This window comes from Tupaia chinensis, unplaced genomic scaffold (genome assembly GCF_000334495.1).
Source record: "Tupaia chinensis unplaced genomic scaffold, TupChi_1.0 Scaffold000341_1, whole genome shotgun sequence".
Taxonomy (NCBI): domain Eukaryota; kingdom Metazoa; phylum Chordata; class Mammalia; order Scandentia; family Tupaiidae; genus Tupaia; species Tupaia belangeri.
This window is the reverse complement of record NW_006159835.1, coordinates 3604927-3626986: the sequence shown is the minus strand read 5'-3', so window position 1 is coordinate 3626986 and position 22060 is coordinate 3604927. Positions and strand designations below refer to the sequence as shown.

The window sequence follows — 22060 nt, the reverse complement described above, 5'->3', positions numbered from 1 at the left end:
ATTAAGCTATCTGCTGATCCTGGAGATTTACTTTTTAAACCTTTGGCTGACTACATTTATTTTAACACTGACACAATACACATTGAGGTAGTTTTTCAATAATGTATTATTATTACTACCTACTATGTTAAGAAACAAATTCTCATTACCACAAATATCTTTATTTTTCAATTTGTAAAATACCCTTAAATGCATTCCAACTACACTGTACCCTTAAATGTGTTTGTATCATGAAGCCTAACAGAAGGAACATAAGAAAACATTAGCCAACCAAAGAGGCAGAACATTGCCAATCACACTAATTATTTATGAGTACACCCTCATTTGATCAACCCATTTGCTTTTATTTTTCTTCACTTTTAATGATTTTTATTGTCTATTCCCTTTAATCTCAGTTTTCATTCACCTGTCTATGTCAGTATTATCAAGACTAACTGTAAAGATTGTTTAAAGTCTACTTCAAATTTTAACATTGTATAGGCTTATAGTATTCCTTGCATAAACACTTAATATACCTACTTATTTTTAAAAATTTATTTATTATCATTATTTAAGTTTGCTACAGGACATGTGTGCTCACCAGAGACACAGAGAGAAAAAGAAAGCAAGCCACCAGGTCCTGGACTCAAATCATGATTGGCCATGTGGGAGTCCATGACCTTAACTATCACAACTATCACGTCGCCTGCTGGGCCAATATACTTTTTAAAATAGTTGCTGAAGTCAAATTAACTTATACCTCTAGTAACTCTGATGAAACATCAAATTTGTATTCTCTGCCGTTTTCTTCCTCTGGTTCCATGCGTTTGTAAAACAGCATATATGCACTGTGTGTCTTAAAGAGGCAGGCAAGAAGAAGAAAAGAATATTTTTATTTTGACAAGATATAACTCTGAAAGTAGACAATGTGGAAGAAATAAAACAACATATAATTTTTTTTTAAGAAGAAATGGTTACCTTTTCAAAGGAAAAATCCATAAACTTATCCGTAACAGAATCATAGGTCTTGGTCTGTTTCAAAAAACAAAAACATCCCTTCTTTAAAAAGTATACTCAGCTATATTTATAGATCATTTCATAAGTAGTTATTTTGTACTTCATAGTAATTTTGCAAATAGTTTTCAAGAAACACTACTCAAAAAACTCCTATATACTTCACAAATTTGGAAAATGTATACTAACATAATATTTGGTACATTTATTTTAGATAATTTAATAGTATAAAATAAAGACAGAGACAAATAAGTTAGATATGGTAAGGAAATAGTTTTGTTCTAATTCTTATAAATGTGAAAAGAGAAATAAAAAAGAAATTTAAATTGTACACACTCAGCAGCATTATAAATAAATTTTAAAAAAGCAGATCATAAATATTTCATAGCCGGGACCAGCAGTTGGCGTAACGGCTATGTCACTGGACTCCCTCGTAGTTGATTCCTGGACCTGGTGGCTTAAACTCACGCCAGGTGCATGTGTGTGCATGCCCAAGATCCCAAGAGGAGAATAAAGGAGAAGGGACTGTGCCATGGCCATCCCTCCTGGGGGATGATTTCTCACCTTCTATCTCTCTGTTTCTCTCTGTCTTTCTGGTGAGCACACGTACCATATAGCAAAAACCTCTCCCCCCCCCCAAAAAAAACAAACCAAACCAAAACTAATATTTTGTAGCCATAAAACTGATTTGAAATTTCAAAATACTACACATATGTACTGCCACCAATTCTTTGGAAACAAAATTTTGAGCTTCAGAGATACAGATAACTTTCTACAGAGAAATGGATTTGTCACTATACACATTAAGCAATCCAAGAGATCGATGACAAGGAAAACAGTATGGGAAAAAGGGGACACTCAACCAAAGACATCACAAAATAAATCATTGAAAAGAAAAAGGAGAAAATGAGGGCATGAGAAACAATTAGTGTAGATCTGAGGGAACCAGCAGTTAGCGTAATGGCTATGTCGCTGGACTCCCACATAGTTGACCGCGGTTTGCGTCCTGGACCTGGTGGCTTAAAACTCATGCCGGGCACGTGTGCGTGCGTGCCCAAGATCCTGAGAAGAGAATGGAGGAGAAGGATTGAGGCATGGCCATCCCCCCTGGGGGGTGATTTCTCGCCTTCTGTCTCTCTCTGTCTGTCTGGCGAGCACACGTGCCCTACAGTGAAAAAAAACTCTACCGCCCCTAGGGGGGATGGCCATTTCTTAATCCCTTCTCCATTCTCCCTCTTGGGATTTTGGGCACACACGCACATGCAGCAAAGTGATTTTCAAGTCACTAGCTCTGAAGCTCAAATCAGTGTCATGTGAGAGTCCAGCCTGCCTTAACCACCATACCACCTGCTGGCCTTGATCTGAGGTTTTAATAAAAGAAGTACACGAGGGGATCAGCAGTTAGTGTAATGGCTATGTCACTGGACTCCCACGAAGTTGACCGCGGTTCGAGTCCCCGACCCGGTGGCTTAAACTCATGCTGGGCACATGTGCATGCATGCCCAAGATCCCGAGAAGAGAATGAAGGAGAAGGGAATGCGGTATGGCCATCCCCCTCCCCTGGGGGTGGTGGTGTGATTTCTTGCTTTCTGTCTCTCTCTGTCTGGCGAGCACACAAGCCCTATAGCAAAAACCTCTCTAAATAAATAAATAAATAAATAAATAAATAAACAAACAAATAAAAGTAAAAGAAGTACAAAAGACCACAAAGAGCATTGTAGAACAAAACAGTTTTTCCAAAGTATTTTACCATAAAATATGTAAGTTGAGAAAATGGACCTACAATCTGAAAACTGCCTTCTAAGAAAAGAGTCTTGCAAAATTTAGTTTTTTTCTTTCCCTTTTATTTATTTAAAATTTTATTTTACTTTTTTTTCTTTTTTTGTGAGAGAGACTTTTGCTATAGGGTGTGTGAACTGGCCAGAGAGCCAGAAAGCAAGAAATCACCACCCGGGGGTATAGCCATGCCGCAATCCCTTTTCCTCCATTCCCTTCTCAGAATCTTGGGCATGCATGCAATGTGCTAGGTTTTTTGGCTAAACTACCAGGTTCAGGGCCTGAACTGCATAATTGACCTTGTGAGATCCAGCCGCCTTAACCACTGCACCACAAGCTGGCCTTTTCCCGTCTTCTATCCATTTCCAAATGTTAGTGATTAACTACTCTTCCTTTTCAATTCAGAAAAGTAGATAAGAATACCAAGAAGAAGGACATCCTTCATTAAAATCCAGAATGTAAACAGTTATTTCACATTAAACATGGTTATTAATTTCAAAAATTGCTTTATCTGGTCTTATCTTCAAAATGGGAATGACCACTTTAATATCTGATTTGTGAGAATCAAAAGGATAATTTTTAGGTTTTTGCCATAGGGTACATGCACTCATCGGAGAGACAGAGAGAGGGAAAGCGAGAAATCACCCCCAGAGGGATGGCCACATCGCAGTCCTTTCTCCTCCATTCTCCTCCTGGGATTTTAGGCAAGCATACATATGTGCCCAGTGTGACTTTCAAGTTGCCAGGTCTGGAACCTGATCTGTGGTTGGCTATGTAGGAATCTATTGTCTTAACAACCGTGCCACCTATTGGGCCCAGGATAAAGTACTTTTAAAAAGTTTTTGGAAAACTGCTACTAGGGTAAACTACCTATGGAGAAGTAAAATTGCTACAATAAAGTCACTGTCCTATTGTCAATTACATAATAAAGATGTTCTTTTCCTTACCCAGTTAAGTACTGCTTTGTTTTGCTATAGGGCGCATGCGCTTGCCAGGAAGACAGAGAGACAGAGAGACAGAAAGCAAGAAATAATCCCTTTTCCTCCATGGATCTTGGGCATGCAAGCACACACGCCTGGCTTGAGTCACCGGGTCTGGGACTTGAACCACAGTCGACTACATGGGAGTCCAGTGACATAGCCATTACGCTAACTGCTGGTCCTTCCAGTAACTACTGTTAATCGGGTTATTGCTGTTTTGAAAAGCACTAAAGGAACAATTTTTTCTTGTTTTTGAGGTTTTTTGCTATAGGGCACATGCGCTCACCAGAGACAAAAAGTGAGAAATAACCCCTCAGGAGGATGGCCACGTCGCAATTCCGTTTTCTCCATTCTCCTCTCAGCATCTTGGGAATATACGCACACACGCCTGACGTGAGTTTAAGCCACCGGGTCCAGGACACGAACTGTGGTCGACTACATGGGAGTCCAGCAACATAGCCATTATGCTAACTGCTGGTCCCAAAGGAAAAGTTCTTTTATGTTAAGCTCATGCCAACTTCCTGATAAAAAATTTTCAAATTCAGATTGTTCGATTTTTTATTTATTTTATTTATTTTTTAAATTGACCAGAGAGAGAGAGAGAAAGGGAAAGTGAGAAAGCAAGCCACCAGATCCAGGACGGTGGTTAGCTATGTGGGAGTCCAGTTATCTTAACCACCATGTTACCTGTAGGCCCCTCAATTTTTAAAAAATAAACAAAAATTAGATTTAATCATAGCTATTAAAAAAAAGTTAAGTGACTCTGCTATTGGATTTTATGACAGGACAAAACACTTCAAAAGTCACTAACCATTTATAATTTCTAAACAAATTATAACATAATTACCGTCATTTCTCCACCAAAACATTCAGAGGCAAGTTGAGCAGAATCAAAAGGTTTTACCTCGGCATCATTAAAAAGATACCTAAAACAGAGCATGTAATACTGATCAATTATGTATGTATGGGATATCTCTGTATTAAGCCTACCATTTTTCAAATATTTAGATCACATACTGATATGTTACAGTTATCAAAGTAGTTTATGAAGTTCTAATTACATTCCTATTTTTATAAGAAATTAGCAATATAATTTACAAGAAACTGGGAATATAAATTAATCACATGGCAGAACCACCTTAAAATCTAACAGACCTATTTACAACCTAAGATTAGAAAGAACTAATTTTTAAAAATGAAATAAAAAGTCTGCTTAAATATAGGATATGAAGCTATAGGACAGGAAAGATTAAGAAATGTGAGAACTTTCAACGATAGAACCGCAGTTTCAAAATTTGTGATAAAAAACTATGATAAAAAGATTGAAAATGCACTTATGGAAATACATTCAACTGAATTAAAAAAATAAAATAAAGACATGATGGACATAATGGCTGAAGGAGTGAAAAATAGCAGAATGAAACTATTCTGCTAATTACAAATCAAGTAACAATTGCACACTATTTTAAAAGCATTATCCTTGACATGGTCCTTACGTAAGAGAGCCTACTTAACAATAATCAAGCCCCCAAAACAGCTACTGGGGACTGATTTAATCACTTTCAACCATTAATTTGATAAAAGATGATAAAAAGAAACTGTGTGTGGGAGGGTAAAAATAAGGTGAATAGTGAGGCACATAAAGGTTAATTTCTAACTGGTACATATGAAGACTTTGCGGTCTACACCAGTGTAGAAGGCATTAGTAAACGCCTCTCATTTGAATGAATGGACAGATAAGGTAAGATCTGGTAGATGTAATACTATGTATGGATCTCCTAAACTTGTGTGCAAAACTTTGAGTGCTCATTTTTCTTAAGAGAGTGGAGAGCCATAAATTTAAGAACTGATTGATTCATACTGTCTTTTGAAAGTCACCTTCATTTAAAAATTGTGTCTTTTTTTTTCCCTAATTTTATGGGACATTTCTAGAAATGAAACTGAAAATATATCTAAAGAACAAATCATCATAAACTTGTGACATAAAAACAGGAAAAAAAGTTCTAAAAACCAGAAGAAGAAATATTTAACTTACCATTTATTGTTTTTATAGGCATGTGGATTGACTATATCTCTGATGAAGCTGTAATAGTGCCCACCATCTGCTGTTCCTGTGTGAACAGTCACTCCTATCAAGTCATACTCATAGCTCTCTGTGTCTTTTGAATGATCACTTACTTCCTTAAAACCTGGAATGAGTTACATAAAATAATGGCAGCAATTTTGAAAACATCTTAGAATCACTTTTTATAATATACTTTATGTACAGAAATAGGCACAGGTACTTTATATATTAGTAAGTACTAAACACTAATTGCAAATCATTCACCATCCAGTGCCTACTACTTTAAAGAACATAATACATAAATCACTAGAAAAACAATCATGTATTACTGCATAATTACAGTTAATCACAATATAATCTATAAAATATCTTTTTGCTTAACATGACTGGCCTTTTGAAATAGATAAATACAAAATACATCATTTGATTTTATCTTTATTAGAAGTAAACACAAGGCTTGACAAGGTACTATCACATTTCTTTTTGATAAGAGATTTTTGCCATAGGGTGCTTGTGCTTGGTGGAGAGGCAGAGAGAGAAAGTGAGAAATCACCCCCTGGGGGGAACGGCGCCATAAACCCTTCTCCTCAATTCTCTTGGAATGTCGGGCATGCATGTACATCCATCTGGCATGAGTTTTAAGCCATTGGGTCTGGGACTCAAACTGCGGTTGACTACATGGGAGTCCAGTGATGAAACCATTATACCCTCTGTTGGTCCCAGCACTATCACATTTTGTCTTTTAGTCTCACTTAAAGGAAAATAGAGCACTGCCCTGGTAACATGATTCTAAATGTCTACCAGTTAATACAAAACACTACATATTAGAAGCTTTGTGTACATAGAAACAAAATAAGTAAAAGACACACTTTCCATCTCTAAAGGCTTTAAAATTTAAAGGTAACAAAAGATACTAAATAATAATCTAGTAAATTCAAAGATATAGGATTTACGATCTGTATTCTCACTACCAGCACACAGAAAAGACCAAGCAGAATTAGGAGCAAACAAGTGAGAAAAGATTTGATTATCCCGAGAGCCCAGTCTAACCTGCAAAGTGAAGTGACAAGGAAGTGAGGAAGAGGAAATGGCTGACAGTGTCAAAGCACCAGCTTTGTCCTTATGGGAGTAAGCACACTGTGTGGAAGTGCTCATGCAGGCAAGAGGTCTGAACATATCACTGCGGTCTGACTCATTTACGTAGGTATACATTTCTACCACTTCCACACACGAAAAATATAATGAAACACAGCTGAGGAGAAGTCCTACTTTCCAAATGGTCTGATAAGAAGTCTTTATAATTATGACTACCTTCTTAGAGAAACAAACACAAATGAGAGAAAAATAAAAATTACCTTCTTTCCTGTCACACTTTCCCATGAGAAAATCTTCTGTATAGGGTGTCATATCCAATCGTAGTGGGAAGGAAAAATGTGTATTCACTTTCTCTTTCATCATTGTGACCATATTAAATGTGTATCTCATAGTATTGAAACTCAGAATGCGAGGTAATTTCTTAAAACATGCCCTAAAAGACACACACACACACACACACACAAAACGTTAAAAATTGTCTTTTGAAATAGTTCAATTGTTTTCATTTATATTTGTGCTATAAATTACATTTTAATACTTAACTTAGAATAACAGGAAGTTTTTTAATTTAAGTTTTTGCTATAGGGTACATGCACTCCCTGGAGAGAGTGCAGATAGACAGAGAGAGAGAATGTGAGAAAGTACTCCCCAAGGGAAAGGGCCATGTCATAATTCTTTCTTCTCCTTTGCACCCTCTGGCACACACACACATAAAATTACTCAGGAAGAATGAATAGACTGAAAAAACTAGGGATTTGAAGAGAGTAGAATATGATTCAGTTGAGGGTAATAAAGACTGTCTATTTCTTCAACTGACCCATTTACACTGTACATTATGTAATTACTAACATACCAAGGGATTTCAAACAGATAGTGGAAAATGAAATTAAAGTATAAATTTACTATTGCTGTAAAAAAGTATTTTAAATCCATACATAGTTTTTCTATTATATACTTTTCCATGAACTTCCTGAGGACCCTCTGATATAAAAGTATGGTAAGATCACAAGAGATGGAGTAACTACTTTGTCTGGGAGGGATGAGACAGAGTTTTAGCCAGAAGAATGAAATGTTTCAAGAGATAGGGGTTTTCAAGAATGGAAGGTACATCTTTTCATTCCAACTACAAAGAGACTCTAAGGAATGTGACTCAGACCTGATTCTTGTTTTTTTCTTTTTAAGACTTATTTCATTTAACTTACTTGTTATTATTACTAAATTTGATGAGAGAGAAACAGAGAGATGGGACCAGCAGTTAGCGTAATGGCTATGTCGCTGGACTTCCACATAGTTGACCACGGTTTGAGTCCCAAACCCGGTGGCTTAAACTCACACCGGGCGCGTGTGCGTGTATGCCCAAAATCCCAAGAGGAGAATGGAGGAGAAGGGATTGTGGCATGACCATCCTCCTGGGGGGTGATTTCTCGCTTTCTGTCTCTCTGTCTCTGTCTGAGCGGCGCACACGCGCTGTATAAAAAAAAATATCAAAAAAAAAAAAAAAAAAAAAAAAAAAGAGAGAGAGAGGAAGAGAAGGTGAGTGATAAAGCAAGCCACCAGGTCCAGGCCTTGAACAGTGGTCAGCCATGTGGGTGTCCAGCACCTTAACCACCTCACCACCTGCCAGCTCCCAGACCTGATTATTATAGTGATTCATTACATTCATCTATCATACCTAACTTTGGACTGACTCTTTTTTTTTTTTCCAAGAGAATTAAATCGTTTATTGATTACACATGCTAATGGAAGATACACAAGCTTCATTCCCATCTATTTTATCTGGTACCATTATTCAATTTAGATATATTGCATAGGATGTGCCAACAATCATTTTGTAATAACCAAATTGTGACCTTGCTTGGGTGAACCTCAGGCCACAATAACTGTCAGTTCAACTACACCAATGTTTCTGAAGACAACTGTCTTCTCCACCCAAGCAGGTAATAATGATTATTTAATTTCGAAATGGAACCTGGCACCACCCTGAAGGGATTCTAACTTCACACTGTTGGGAAATTTACCAAGATGGCTTCAGAGTAGACTAACTTTACACAGCACATTTAAAAAAAGACACATTTATTCAGCATCATGATCAGACTATTACATTTCGCAATCAACAGCATGGGTGCAAAAAAAATCTACATTAAAATCCTTTGTTGGAATGCTTTACACTTTCCACAAAACAGAAACTAAAATAACCTGTTATACAATTAGTCACAAATACAGTCCTCATATTTTTTGCCCATACACATGAGTATTGTCTAAAACATGTCTTCTTTGTAGCACCTAGGCCCTGCCACCACTGTGCTTGGAAAAAATACGGAACGTTTCACGAATTTGCGTGTCATCCTTACGCAGGGGCCATGCTAATCTTCTCTGTATCGTTCCAATTTTAGTATATGTGCTGCTGAAGCGAGCACATGGACTGACTCTATTTTGTGTCAGTCCCTGACTCTTACCCTAAGCTAAGACACATCAGAAAAATCTTTTGTTTTTATAACTGCCTGTGACAAATATGCTTTCATTTAATTATGTCCATCCACAACTTTTCTTTCTTGTAACCAATCTAAGATTGAGAGAACGACATTCCTTTCAAATATATATTGACCAAAGAAAAGCATTCGTTAAGCAATTTTTTTTTTTTAATTGCCAGAGGACATGTGTATCTGAGAGTGAGAGTGAAAAAGAGTGTGCACACTTGGTCATGCTGCAATCCCTTTTCCTCCATTTCTCCATCCCATCATGGTGAGATTTTCATGCTATAGAGTCCAAAATTTGAAACATGGTTTGTTATGGACAGCATTTAACTACTGTGTTATAGGGCCAGCCCCCTTAAGCAACTTTTAGAATCTTACTGTATGATACATTTTCACTTCAAACATGGTCAGATCTCTTTCATCTAGACATTTCTTTCATCTAGCTTTGATCCCAAAGTTCCTTCTAGCTTCATCTTGTTTTTTATTTGTTTGAAGATGGAGTCCTGTCATGTCATAATTCTCTGCTTCAGCCTCCTGGCCAAGAGCTATAGGCAAGTATACTACTATGCCCAGCTCTTTTTCAGACAGGGTCTCTCACTACATTGCTCAGGCCAGCCTCAAGCTCACAATACTCCTGCCTCAGCTCCAGAGTCTCTGGATTACTGGTGTAAGCCGCAACACCAAGCCTTTAGGTTGGACCAATAATTGAAGCTAGGCTCCCCATGTGGTCCCAGTTGGTGCATTAAAGCACCTTAGCAATGTCTGCCATCACGGCTAAGCTTCTTTATATTTATTGCCAAACTTCTCACTTCAAACATGGTCAGATCTCTTTCATCTAGACATTTCTTTCATCTAGCTTTGATCCCAAAGTTCCTTCTAGCTTCATCTTGTTTTTTATTTGTTTGAAGATGGAGTCCTGTCATGTCATAATTCTCTGCTTCAGCCTCCTGGCCAAGAGCTATAGGCAAGTATACTACTATGCCCAGCTCTTTTTCAGACAGGGTCTCTCACTACATTGCTCAGGCCAGCCTCAAGCTCACAATACTCCTGCCTCAGCTCCAGAGTCTCTGGATTACTGGTGTAAGCCGCAACACCAAGCCTTTAGGTTGGACCAATAATTGAAGCTAGGCTCCCCATGTGGTCCCAGTTGGTGCATTAAAGCACCTTAGCAATGTCTGCCATCACGGCTAAGCTTCTTTATATTTATTGCCAAACTTCTAAAATGAATGGTGTATACTTCATGCCTTGTACCTAGACAACCCTGTTTCTATTCCTATAACCCAATGGAACATATCACCTAAACTACCTTTTAAAAAACATAATACTTTCATTCAGTTGTTACTTTCAATCATCCCTTGGAACTATTTCAACTGAGTACCTTTCTTGGGGATTCTTTTCCCAGTTTATAGGTTATCAGCCTATAAAATTCCTCATTTCTTTTCTATTACTTTCTCCTCTACACTTTTATGGGGGTTTAGGTCTCAGTACTTTGCAATAATTGGGTTCTTTCTTGGGCAGACACTCTGATGGCATAAATCAATATATTATACAAATAATTCCAAAATTTGGATATCAAACACTTGATGTCATTATGTTACCTATCTTATTTTCTATTATAAAATGATGTGAATCCTCTACTTCATGCAAGTATAATCATGGAATTTGTTGCACATTTGAGGTCATTTCTATTTCTGGGCCTTTGTTCCTAGTAATTAAGTGCATAAAATGTTCTTCAAGTCCAATTTCTGCTTATCATTCAATGTTTACTTGTAGAATTAAAGCATGCCTAACTACTTTCTCCTTAAACTGCCATCTTAAAGTTCATCAATACAGATAGTAATGAAAATGATCCCTGTTCTTGTCTTTCCTATTTTTGCTCCTAAAAATCTAGACCACAGATTCTGTGACTTCCCCTTGTTTCCCATCTCATAGATATTTCAAAACAAATTATAACTCACTGAGTAGAGGAATAAAAAGTTGCTACATTAAACTGAGCTCAAAGTAGCTAGCTTATTTTATTTACCTTAGTCACATAATTTTCACAAAAGCTTAATCTTGGTTAATCCTTAGTTTATCTTCCATTTTCACTGAAAATGTATCGAAATTATAAAAATGGTAAAAATCTTACCTTTTTTCAGCTCGTACTTTTTTCCCACAATGAGAACAAGTATACATGTTATCACCTTCTAATGTATCTTTAATAGTAACTTCATCAAGAGATTCCTGAGTAAAAAAAAACAGATTTAAAAGTTTCCTATTACTGTTTATAGAATGTAATTACAGTAATTACAACATGGCAGAATATTTTTAAAAAAAAGAAAAAACTTCTTAAAAAAAAACCAGTAAATTCTTAGTTTTAGTATAAAATTGTTTTCTCTCACATAGACAAGACATTCTGAATCTACACTAAATTTTTCAAAGGGCTAAGTATTTAAATTTTGATTGGGCAAAAAAATAGACTGTAAGGGCTTTGCAGTCTCCCTTTAATTCTTACAAGCACAGTAAGAAAAAATTATTTTTTAAATTTTTTTAAAATTTAATTTTATTTTAATTTGACCCGAGAGGGACAGAGAGAGAGAGAGAGAGAAAGAAAGCAAGCCACTAGTTCCAGGATTTGAACCATGTGGGAGTCCGGCACCCTTAACCACTACATCATCTGCCAGCCCCAGAAAAAATACTTTTAAAAAGTTAATTTCTTTTCTTGGGGCCAGCAGGTGGCATGACAGTTGGGGTACTGGACTCCCACATGGCCGACCGCAGTTTCAAGTCCTGGACCTGGTACCTTGCTTCACTTTCCCTTTCTTTCTGTTTTTCTCTGGTTAAATTAAAAAACAACAACAAAAAAATAAAACTAATAATCCTTCTTTAAAAAAAATTAATTTCTTCTCCAGATGATAAACACTAGCCTTCTATATACAAAGACTTAAAAGTATGTTTAAAAGTCTAAAAATTATGCACAGTACTCACATAAATGTTCTTCATATCAGCCACTTGACATCTCACAGTATAAAACTCTTCAGCAGTTTGACTAACATGTTCACAATCCTGATCAATTAACAGTAAGAAATTAGTAATTTAATATTATATACCAAAACATATAAAAAGATCTCTAAAAAACAAAAGCTGGTATATACTTACCAAGGAGACCACATTGTTTGTAATTACACCTCCAAATAAGCTTTTGACAGTATTTTTCTTAAATAGGAAACAAATAAAATAATTATTACAAAGAAGGCAAATCTGTTCAAATTAAAAAAAAAAATTCAGTATTCTGGCACTAACCAGTTCTGGAGACATTTCTTCAATCTTGGTAATTAGATCAGTAAAAAACTCAGTCATATCTTTCTGCTCCCCAGTATTTAGAGGCTGCTTATCCATGGTGTATGTTTTACAGAAAGGTCTAGGATTGTATGCTTTGCATTCACTCTCCTAAAGTGAAAAGGGAGAGGAAAGGAATACTGTAAGTATCAAATAAAAATAAGAAAATTACCAAAGTTCTTGAATAATAAAAACAGTAAAAATGGTAGTAAATTTAGAAAGAAAGGTTTATTGCTTTAATTTTTTTTTCTCCCCCTGCTATAGGGTGTGTGCACTCCCCAGAGAGAGAGAAAGAGAGGGAAGGTGAGAAAGCACCTCCCAGGGGGAGATGGCCACATCCCAATCCCTTTCCTCCACTGTTCTCTTGGGATTTGGGGCACACATACACATGTGCCTGGCATATTTCTCAAGCCGCTGGCTCCAGGACTTGAACTGCATAGTAGGCTATGTGAGATCCAGCTGCATTAACCACCACACCACCAGCCAGCCTCCTATGAAGAACATTTTAAGATCCTTTCTTCTTTTTTTAAAACTGAAGCCATGATCTTTGTTCTTGACCAGCTCATTTTTTTACTTTTCCATGAAACAGACAGTAAGAGAGAGAGACAGGCATGCATCTTCAACCCGATCTTTATACCACATTCCATTCCCAGTCTTAGCCAGCCCCAAACATAGGCAGGCATGCATGCATTTGGCTTGGAGAAGAAGGTCCCAGGATGATAACCCAGAATTTTGCCTTGTGGGTCCAGTTTTGTCACTACTGAGCCACCATCTGGAGCACTATTTCATTATTTGGCATTTTTCACTTATTTAAGGGACTTGGTACCAAAAGATTCTAAACATTAAGAAATCTGAATTTTGTTTAAAGTTCATTTTTCTCATGATAGAAAGTACATGTGTGTGCACCCATGACAGAAAAGCATTCATGACAGGGTCTTCTCCTAGTCCTCCAGCTTGTCGAGATCTCGGGCATGCACACATGCCTGGTATGTTTCAGGTCAATATGGCTAGATATTTGAGCCCAGGGTCAGTCGTATGGCTTTTAACATAGTTCAGTATGCTGACTGTGCCACCAAGGCTGGGTCAAGAAAATTGGAATTCAAAGGATTCACTTGATTGGGAAGCATAAACTATAAAACCTCTGTAGGCTAAATAAATTTCTACAGACTTAAGTTTTATTTTCTATCTTTTATTTTATTTATTTATTTTATTATTATTATTATTTTTTTGGAGAGATTTTTGCTATAGGGCGCGTGCGCTCGCCAGACAGACAGAGAGAGACATAGAGACAGAAAGCGAGAAATCACCCCCCAGGGGGGATGGTCACGCCGCAACCCCTTCTCCTCCATTCTCCTCTTGGGATCTTGGGCACGCACGCACACACACGCACCTGGCGTGAGTTTTAAGCCACCGGGTCCGAGACGCGAACCGCAGTCGACTATGTGGGAGTCCAGCGACATAGCCATTATGCTAACTGCTGGTTCCCTATTTTCTATTTTTTAAAAATATAGTAGTTTAAAATACTGGATTGTTAGGAAAGTCATTAAAAAAAAAAGCCGCATTTTTGCAACAGATGATGCTAGTTAATCTTTGGAAATACCAGAGTCATAAACATCTATGTTTGTTTTTTAAATAAAAAGATTCACTTATTTATTAGTAGTTTTTTAGACTCAAACCATGGTCAGCCATGTGGGAGTCCAGGGCTTCAACCACGCTACCTGCTGGTCCCTTGCATCTGTGTCTTTGCTATGTCATTTGACAGCTGACAGTTATAGCTTTATTCTATTTTTTTTTTTTTGAGAGGTTTTTGCTATAGGACACATGCGCTTGTCAGACAGACAGAGAGAGACACAGAGACAGAAAGTGAGAAATCACCCCCCAGGGGGGATGGCCACACCGCAATCCCTTCTCCTCCATTCTCCTCTCGGGATTTTGGGCACACACACACGCGCGCCCGGCGTGAGTTTAAGCCACCAGGTCCGGGACTCGAACCACGGTCGACTATGTGGGAGTCCAGCAACATAGCCATTACGCTAACTGCTGGTCCCTAGTTTTATTCTTAAAAAAAAATAAATAAATGAACAATTTGGTTGAGTTTTGGAGATTTTACAAGTTGAAGACCAAAGACCAAACTGTGCATTTTCACCATATTTTACTGTTTTACTTTTGTAAAGGGAAGAATGTGCAGCAAGCTTGTGAAAAGTTGCATGACAATGCTCTACAAGAATGTCAATTCCAAGGATAGGATGGTTCATGAAATTCTGTGTTGGTGATTTTCATTTCAATGACTTTCATTGGTCAGGGAGGCCCGCCGAGGTTGACGGTAACAAAATAAAGGAACTGATGGATCGAATCAAACCTACATTACACAGCACAAGAGACTGCAGAAATCTTGACCATCCATCATTCAAGCGTTCACGACCGCCTGAAGAAGCTGGGTTATGTAGGGAAGCTCAATGTTTTGGGTTCTTCATGAACTCAAAGTTGTTCATGAGATGGTGCATATGAACATCTGTGATAATTCTCATTTAATGTGAGGAAAATGATCCTTTTTTGAAGCAATTGATAATTGGTGATAAGAAGAGGATTGTTCAAAAAAATGTGGTGCACAAATGGTCTTCATCCCCATGTGATGATTTGCCTCAAACAACAGCGAAAGTAGACATTCATCAGAGAAAGGCTATGTTCTCAGTGTGGTGGGATTTTAAAGGTGTCGTGTTTTTCAAGCTCCTACCAAGGCACCAATAAATCAATTCAAATATGTACTGCATAATTTGAATGAATCCATTATCCAGAAATGTCCAGAGCCCACTGATCATAAAGGAGTTGTGTTTCATCATGAAAACACGAAGCCACACACAAGTTTGAATATCCATCAAAAATCATTGGCACTTGGATGGGATATGTTGCCACACCCTCCATACTCGCCAGACCTGGCACCATCAAGACTTCCACTTATTTTACTCTCTTCAAAATGCCTTGCAAGATGTAATGTTCAATTCAATTGAGGCTGTAAAACAGAACCTTTTTCAGCTTTTCACTGATAAAGGCAGGTTCTTCTACGAATGAGGAATTATGAAGTTCACTAAAGATGGCAAAAAGCTATCAAATAAAATAGGCAATATCTTCTTGATAGAACTTTGTTTTTTAATATAAAAATTGACCTTTGATAAAACACAGAAAAAACATGTCATGACTTTTCCAACAACCCAATAGTAGTTTTCTGTTTGTCAGTTCAACTGGCATATTCCAGCTCTGTTAAAAGGGAATTAAACAGGGAACCAGCAGTTAGCGTAATGGCTATGTCACTGGACTCCCATGTAGTCAACTGCAGTTCGCGTCCCAGACCTGGTGGCTTAAAACTCACACCGGGCATGTGTGCGTGCGTGCCCAAGATCCCAAGAGGAGAATGGAGGAGAAGGGATTGCGGCATGACCATCCCCCCTGGGGGATGATTTCTTGCTTTCTGTCTCTATATCTCTCTCTGTCTGTCTGGCGAGCGCACGCGCCCTATAGCAAAAATCTCTCAAGAAAAAAAAAGGGGGGGGAATTAAACATAGAATTTATAAAAGACTAGTAAAAAACCTTTTAATGTTGTTAAAAAAGACCATTTACTTAGTCCTTACTAGAGGATGAAAAACCCAAGAATAAAATATGACATAATCTCTGTCCTTAAGAGTGTAATAGGTAAGTCAGGTGACATCAATACAAAAGGAAGGAAAAACTAGAGAGGCATGGTAACTTGGAGATACTCTGTGAGTCTGTAGAATCTATGTTGTCTTAGAAGAGGTGAAAACCAAGTTGACTCTTAAAGAATGACAAGTAGAAGAAAGTAGAGAAGAGAACTGAGATAAAAGCTATGCAGGCAGAAGAAGCGGCATCAAAGGCTGCACAAGTGACGACACAAGAGAGTGATAAACTCCCAAAGTTTTACAGATACTATATGGTGAAGCTGGATATGGGGAGGGATAACAGAGGAGATTAAAAGGGTACAGAAAAAAAAATCACAAAAGACATGTACCATGGAGATGAAATTTAAATAACATTTTCTTCATGAAGAATCACTGAAAAGTTTTAAGTTGGAGGATAATATTGTAAGATTTGCTAGATTTTTTTTTTTTAGATTAATTGCTTTTATAGTTCTAGAGGTAGAAATTATGAGGGACAAACAAAAATCAGAAAGATGTTGGCATTAAAGAAGAATACTTTGTGATGGGAAAAGGATCATTATCAAGGGATTCTTCAAAGGACAAATTAACAACATACAGACAACTGACATAAGACTGTTAAAAGTTGTATGTCAAGGAACAGAGGTAAGTGATATTAAATTTTAAAATTAGAGTATATATATAGTCTAGGGACCAGCAGTTAGCGTAATGGCTATGTTGCTGGACTCCCATGTAGTCGACCGCGGTTCAAGTCTTGGACCTGGTGGCTTAAAACTCACACTGGGCACATGTGCGTGTGTGCCCAAGATCCCAAGAGGAGAACGGAGGAGAAGGGACTGCAGCATGGCCATCACCCTCGGGGGGTGATTTCTCACTTTCTGTCTCTCTTTCGGTCTGGCGAGTGCACATGCCCTATAGCAAAAACCTCTCCAAAAATAAAAAGAGTATATAGTCTAAAGCCAAATAAAATCTGTTTAATGTTTTTAGCTTTTGTTACGGATATAACCCTTCATGATTGTCAAACATACCATTAAATAGGTAAACATTTTCTGAAGTTCCAGAAGAGTGGTCTTATGCTTCATATCTTCTGAATACTGGAAATCAAGAGAACACTTTCTATTAAAACATATTAAAGACAGCAAATTAGATATTCTAGCAAAAAAAAAAAAGTCCTTTAATAAGCTTAACACTGTATCTATTTTCACTTTTAGTTGAGAAAAAAACCACAACATATTTTGTTTTTCTTTATCAAAATTATAGCATAAAAAACATTCATTACTTAAATGCACTTATCACTATTATGTCTGGAAACAAAATAAAGAGTTTTTTTTTTTTTTAAACTTTCTAGATCAATATTCTTTTGGTACAATGCTGATTAAAAGAAGGCAAGAATGAACAACACTTAAGGAATACAACAAAGTTGTTTACCACAAGAAAATCCACATGTTTAAAAAAATTTAAGATACTAATAAATGATATATCGTCATCTAGTTATATGTTTATTTTTTGGGGAATTATACCCTTAACCCCGAAGAAGACTATTCGCCATTTAAATATTCAAATACCAGTAACTATGATGCAAGATTGGCTCACTGACTGAGTCTTGAATACCAGCCTTACAGGAGAGATTCGTATTTATGCAAAACACTAATTAGATATACTCTATCTCATTCAGGTATGAAACCTATCAAGTAGGTATTATCTCTATTACTACCTGTCACAACCTAGTTAGCTCTGATAGTCTTGTGGAGTAATAAACCTCTCGATATGCCAAGAGTTATGTGTGTCCATTTTGCATAGAGTATAAGTAATATGGTAGCTTAGGAGCTTATAATCAAATTTAAGTCATAGGATAAAGAATTGAAGAAACCCATTTGGCCAATAGTTACCACAAAATTATATGATATTAAGTATAATAGAAAGTGAATAAAGAGAATAAACAAAATTGGCAAAAATAACTACAGGCTATTCCTGATACATGGGAGACTTAATCCGTGAAGTTATGAGAAAAGTCACATAAAATGGTAATTGCCTGAATATAATAAATCACATATATGCAAAGGGTGAATTCAGGATACAAAAAAGTAAGAAATAAAGACCTGGATTTATACTTTTGTTACTGAAGAATAAAGCATTACTTGGTAAAGAAATGCCCCAAGTCTTCAAAACTGAGCAAAAACAAGGACATTTTCTTTACTTTTTTTGTTGAAATTACCAAGAGAATTTACATAATGCACAATTTAAAAATAATAATCTACAGACATGATAAACTTAAAATACAGCAATGTAACCAAAGCCAAAAAACTCAAACCCACTTGAGTCACTTGAGTCACTGTAAATTGGAGACTGAAGATAACCATTATCAAAGGATTTACTGAGGTATTTAAAGGATCACAACAGTGTGTTAAGAGAAAAAAATGAAGCCCCAAAATGTAATGATGCTATAAAAAAAGATCAAAACTCAGTGCAAACATAAAGTCTGACAAGAAATTGTAAAAGATACATAGAAGGCAAACTAAAAAATAGCCCACAGTAAAAAAGAATGAAAATTAGAAAGAATAAGTGAACAAAAATAGCATGAAACAGAGTTTATTCAAACGAGGCTCAAAATTTCACTTGTCTTATGATATGTAAATTAAATGAGCTTGGTGCTTCCGTTAATATTTTCCTACTTGGTTTCAGGCTTTGCTTATCTTCTTTGTTTTTTTTTTTTTTTTTTTACTGGAGATTTTTGCTATAGGCCACATGTGCTCACTGGAGACACAGAGACAAAGAAAGAAATTACCCCCACGTGGGGATGGCCATATTGTAATCCCATCTCTTTTCATGATTTTAGGTACACATGAACACATATCCAGCTTGAGTTTCAAGTCACTAGGTCTGGGACTCGAACTGCAGTCGGCCATGCAGAAGTCCAGTGCTTTAACCACTATGCCCCTACTGACTGTGGCTAGTTTTGCTTATTTTCTACATAACTAAGATATGTATTTATTTATTTATTTTGGAGAGTAGTTTTTGCTATAAGGTACATGTGTGCTCACTGGAGACAGAGAGAGACAGAAAAAGTGAGAACCCCCCCCACCAACCCAGGGGGATGGCCACACTGCAATCCCTTCTCTGTTCTCCTCTTGGGATTTTTGGGCACACATGCACCCAATGTGAGTTTTAAGCAATCGGGTCCGGTCCGGAACTCAATCCACGGTCAACCATTTGGAAGTCCAGTGTTTTAACCTGCTGGCCCTGAAAACATGTTTTTAACTGAATACTATATACATTAAGTATATATATTTCACAACTGTTTTCCTTCAAAAAGATTAGACTATAGCATTATGAGTAACCTTAAAATTTAAAAATTTTAAAACTGGTACCAGCAGTTGGCATAATGGCTATGTTGCTGGACTCCCAAGTAGTCAACTATAGTCAAGTCCCGGACCCAGTGGCTTAACCTCATGCCAGGTGCATCTGCGTGCGTGCCCAAGATCCCGAGAGGAGAATGGAGGAGAAGGGATTGCGGCATGGTCATCCCCCCTGGGGGGGTGGGGGAGGTGATTTCTCACTTTCTGTCTTTCTCTGTCTCTCTGGCAAGTACACATGCCCTATTGCAAAAACTTCTCCAAAAGAAAAAAAAAAGATTAAAATTACACACTAACTTGTCATACAATAAAATTTTTTTTTGCTTTTTATTAATAAATTCTCCCATGAGAGGGGGACAGAGGGAGAAAAAAGGGAAATTTTTTTGAAGGAGGGAGACCTAAGAGGTCTTAGTGCTGCGGTCCTACCCCCAGCTTCAGTCAGGGAGGATCCTAGAGAAAATGGGAGTCCTCAAAATGAGAGCTTCAGACCCTCTTACATGGCCTCAGCACTATAGAACATCTCACTACTGTTGGGCCTACGGCTGTAATTTTTTTTTTTTTTAATTGCCAGAGGGAATGACTACTCTCAACAAGCAGAGGAGGGAAAGCACCTTCCAATAGGGAGTGGTCGTGTCACAATCCTGTGAATTTCTCTATCCTGTCAGGATTTTGGGCATGATATATACATGCCTGGCAGGGATTGAAACTGCAGTTGGCCATGTGGGATTCACAACCCCTAACCACTAGACTATAGGCCAGACACTGTAATTTTTAACATTATTTCTTCTATGAATGACAGAAGGAGAATGCACCCCCAACTATGTCCTGAAACTGCGTTCTATTCCCAGCTTCAGCTATCCCAGCTCATGGGCATACATGCCAGATATACTCAGAGGGTATTCCTGACACAGCCTAGAACTTTCTATGAGTCTGCCTGGTAGAGCATCGTGTTTTATGGCTATGACATCATCTGGCCCACAGAGTTGCATTTTTAAAAATTTGCTATAGGGTGCATGCACTCACTGGAGACAGAGAGAGAGAGAGAAAGTGAGGGATGGCCATGACAAAATCCCTTCTCCTCCATTATCTTCTTGGGATTTATGTATGCATGCACACACACCTGGCATGTTTTTTCAAGCTGTCAGGTCCAAGACACAAACTACAAATTTGGTACATGGAATCCAGACACCTTAACCACCATGCCACTGGCAGTTGTAATTTTTTTTTTTTTTTAAATTTGCTGTAGGGTGTGTGTGCTCACCAGAGAGAGAAAGTGAAAAATCACGCCCAAGTGGGGAACCAGCAGTTAGCGTAATGGCTATGTTGCTGGACTCCCATGTAGTCGACCGCGGTTTGCGTCCTGGACCTGATGGCTTAAAACTCACGCCAGGTGCGTGTGCGTGCATGCCCAAGATCCTGAGAGGAGAATGGAGGAGAAGGGATTGCGGCATGACCATCCCCCCAGGGGGGGTGATTTCTCGCTTTCTGTCTCTATGTCTCTCTCTCTCTGGCGAGCGCACGCGCCCTATAGCGAAAATCTCTCCAAAAAAAAAGAAAGAAATCACCCCCAAAGGGGATGTCCACACTATAGTCCCTTTTCCATTCTCCTTGGGATTTTGGGCACACTTGCATGCACCAGGCATGATTTTTGAGCTGCCAGGTCCTGGATTCAAACCATGCAGTTGGCCATGGAGGATCCAGAGCCTTCACCCTCATGTCACCTGCTGGCCCAACAATTGTAATTTTTAAAGTGAGGAAGAGTCTACCTTAGCAGTGAAGACAGCCTGTCTTGCCTCAGGTATCATATAAAGTTGCTGAATAGTAGAAGCCAAGTAGCAAGTAGCTCCAAGGTTAGTCAAGCCAACAAATCTGCACTCAGCACGGACATCTTCATGAGGCCAATAGTCCCATTTATAAGGTGCATGGGCTGCTGAGAAAAAAGGGGAGAAAAGAGGCACCCCCCCAAACAATTAAACATAATATATTGTGTTTTTACTTACAGCTGCAACTTCTATTAGTTATCTAGTAAATACATACGAGACGTTACATATAATTATTTTAGTTTTTACTATAGGTGTGTGCACTTGCCAGAGACAGAGAACAAGAGAGAGAAGGAAAGTGAGAAATTGTGCCCAGGGGGATGGCCACACTGCAATTCCTTCTCCTCCTTTCTCCTCTCAGGATTTTGAGCATGCATGCATACATGCATGGCATGATTTTCAAGCTGGCTACATGGGATCTAGCAACTTAACCTCCATGCCACCTACTGGCCCTTATTTATGATAATGTTTAGCATTAGGTACAAATATATTCTAAAACCAATTTGTTATCTAAACTT

The 22060-nt window shown here is 37.8% G+C and overlaps 1 protein-coding gene and 1 non-coding gene across 5 annotated transcripts in view; both read right to left on the bottom strand.

Moving 5' to 3' along the window:
- The window catches only part of USP34 (ubiquitin specific peptidase 34), a 246799-nt gene that overhangs the window by 63929 nt on the left and 160810 nt on the right, over positions 1-22060 (bottom strand). For all 4 annotated transcript variants that reach the window (XM_014589224.2, XM_027773341.1, XM_027773342.1 and 1 more), the window contains 11 exons: positions 21489-21649; positions 17398-17463; positions 12666-12812; positions 12522-12578; positions 12351-12428; positions 11512-11606; positions 7170-7342; positions 5785-5938; positions 4597-4675; positions 958-1011; positions 740-835 (listed from right to left, as the gene is read on the bottom strand). In XM_014589224.2, the coding sequence (XP_014444710.2) occupies positions 740-835; positions 958-1011; positions 4597-4675; positions 5785-5938; positions 7170-7342; positions 11512-11606; positions 12351-12428; positions 12522-12578; positions 12666-12812; positions 17398-17463; positions 21489-21649 (1160 nt within the window). The remainder of the gene's footprint in view (positions 1-739; positions 836-957; positions 1012-4596; positions 4676-5784; positions 5939-7169; positions 7343-11511; positions 11607-12350; positions 12429-12521; positions 12579-12665; positions 12813-17397; positions 17464-21488; positions 21650-22060) is intronic.
- LOC114008458 (U6 spliceosomal RNA) lies at positions 9220-9326 on the bottom strand. The gene has a single exon (XR_003549987.1). It is a non-coding gene; the product is annotated as a U6 spliceosomal RNA (small nuclear RNA).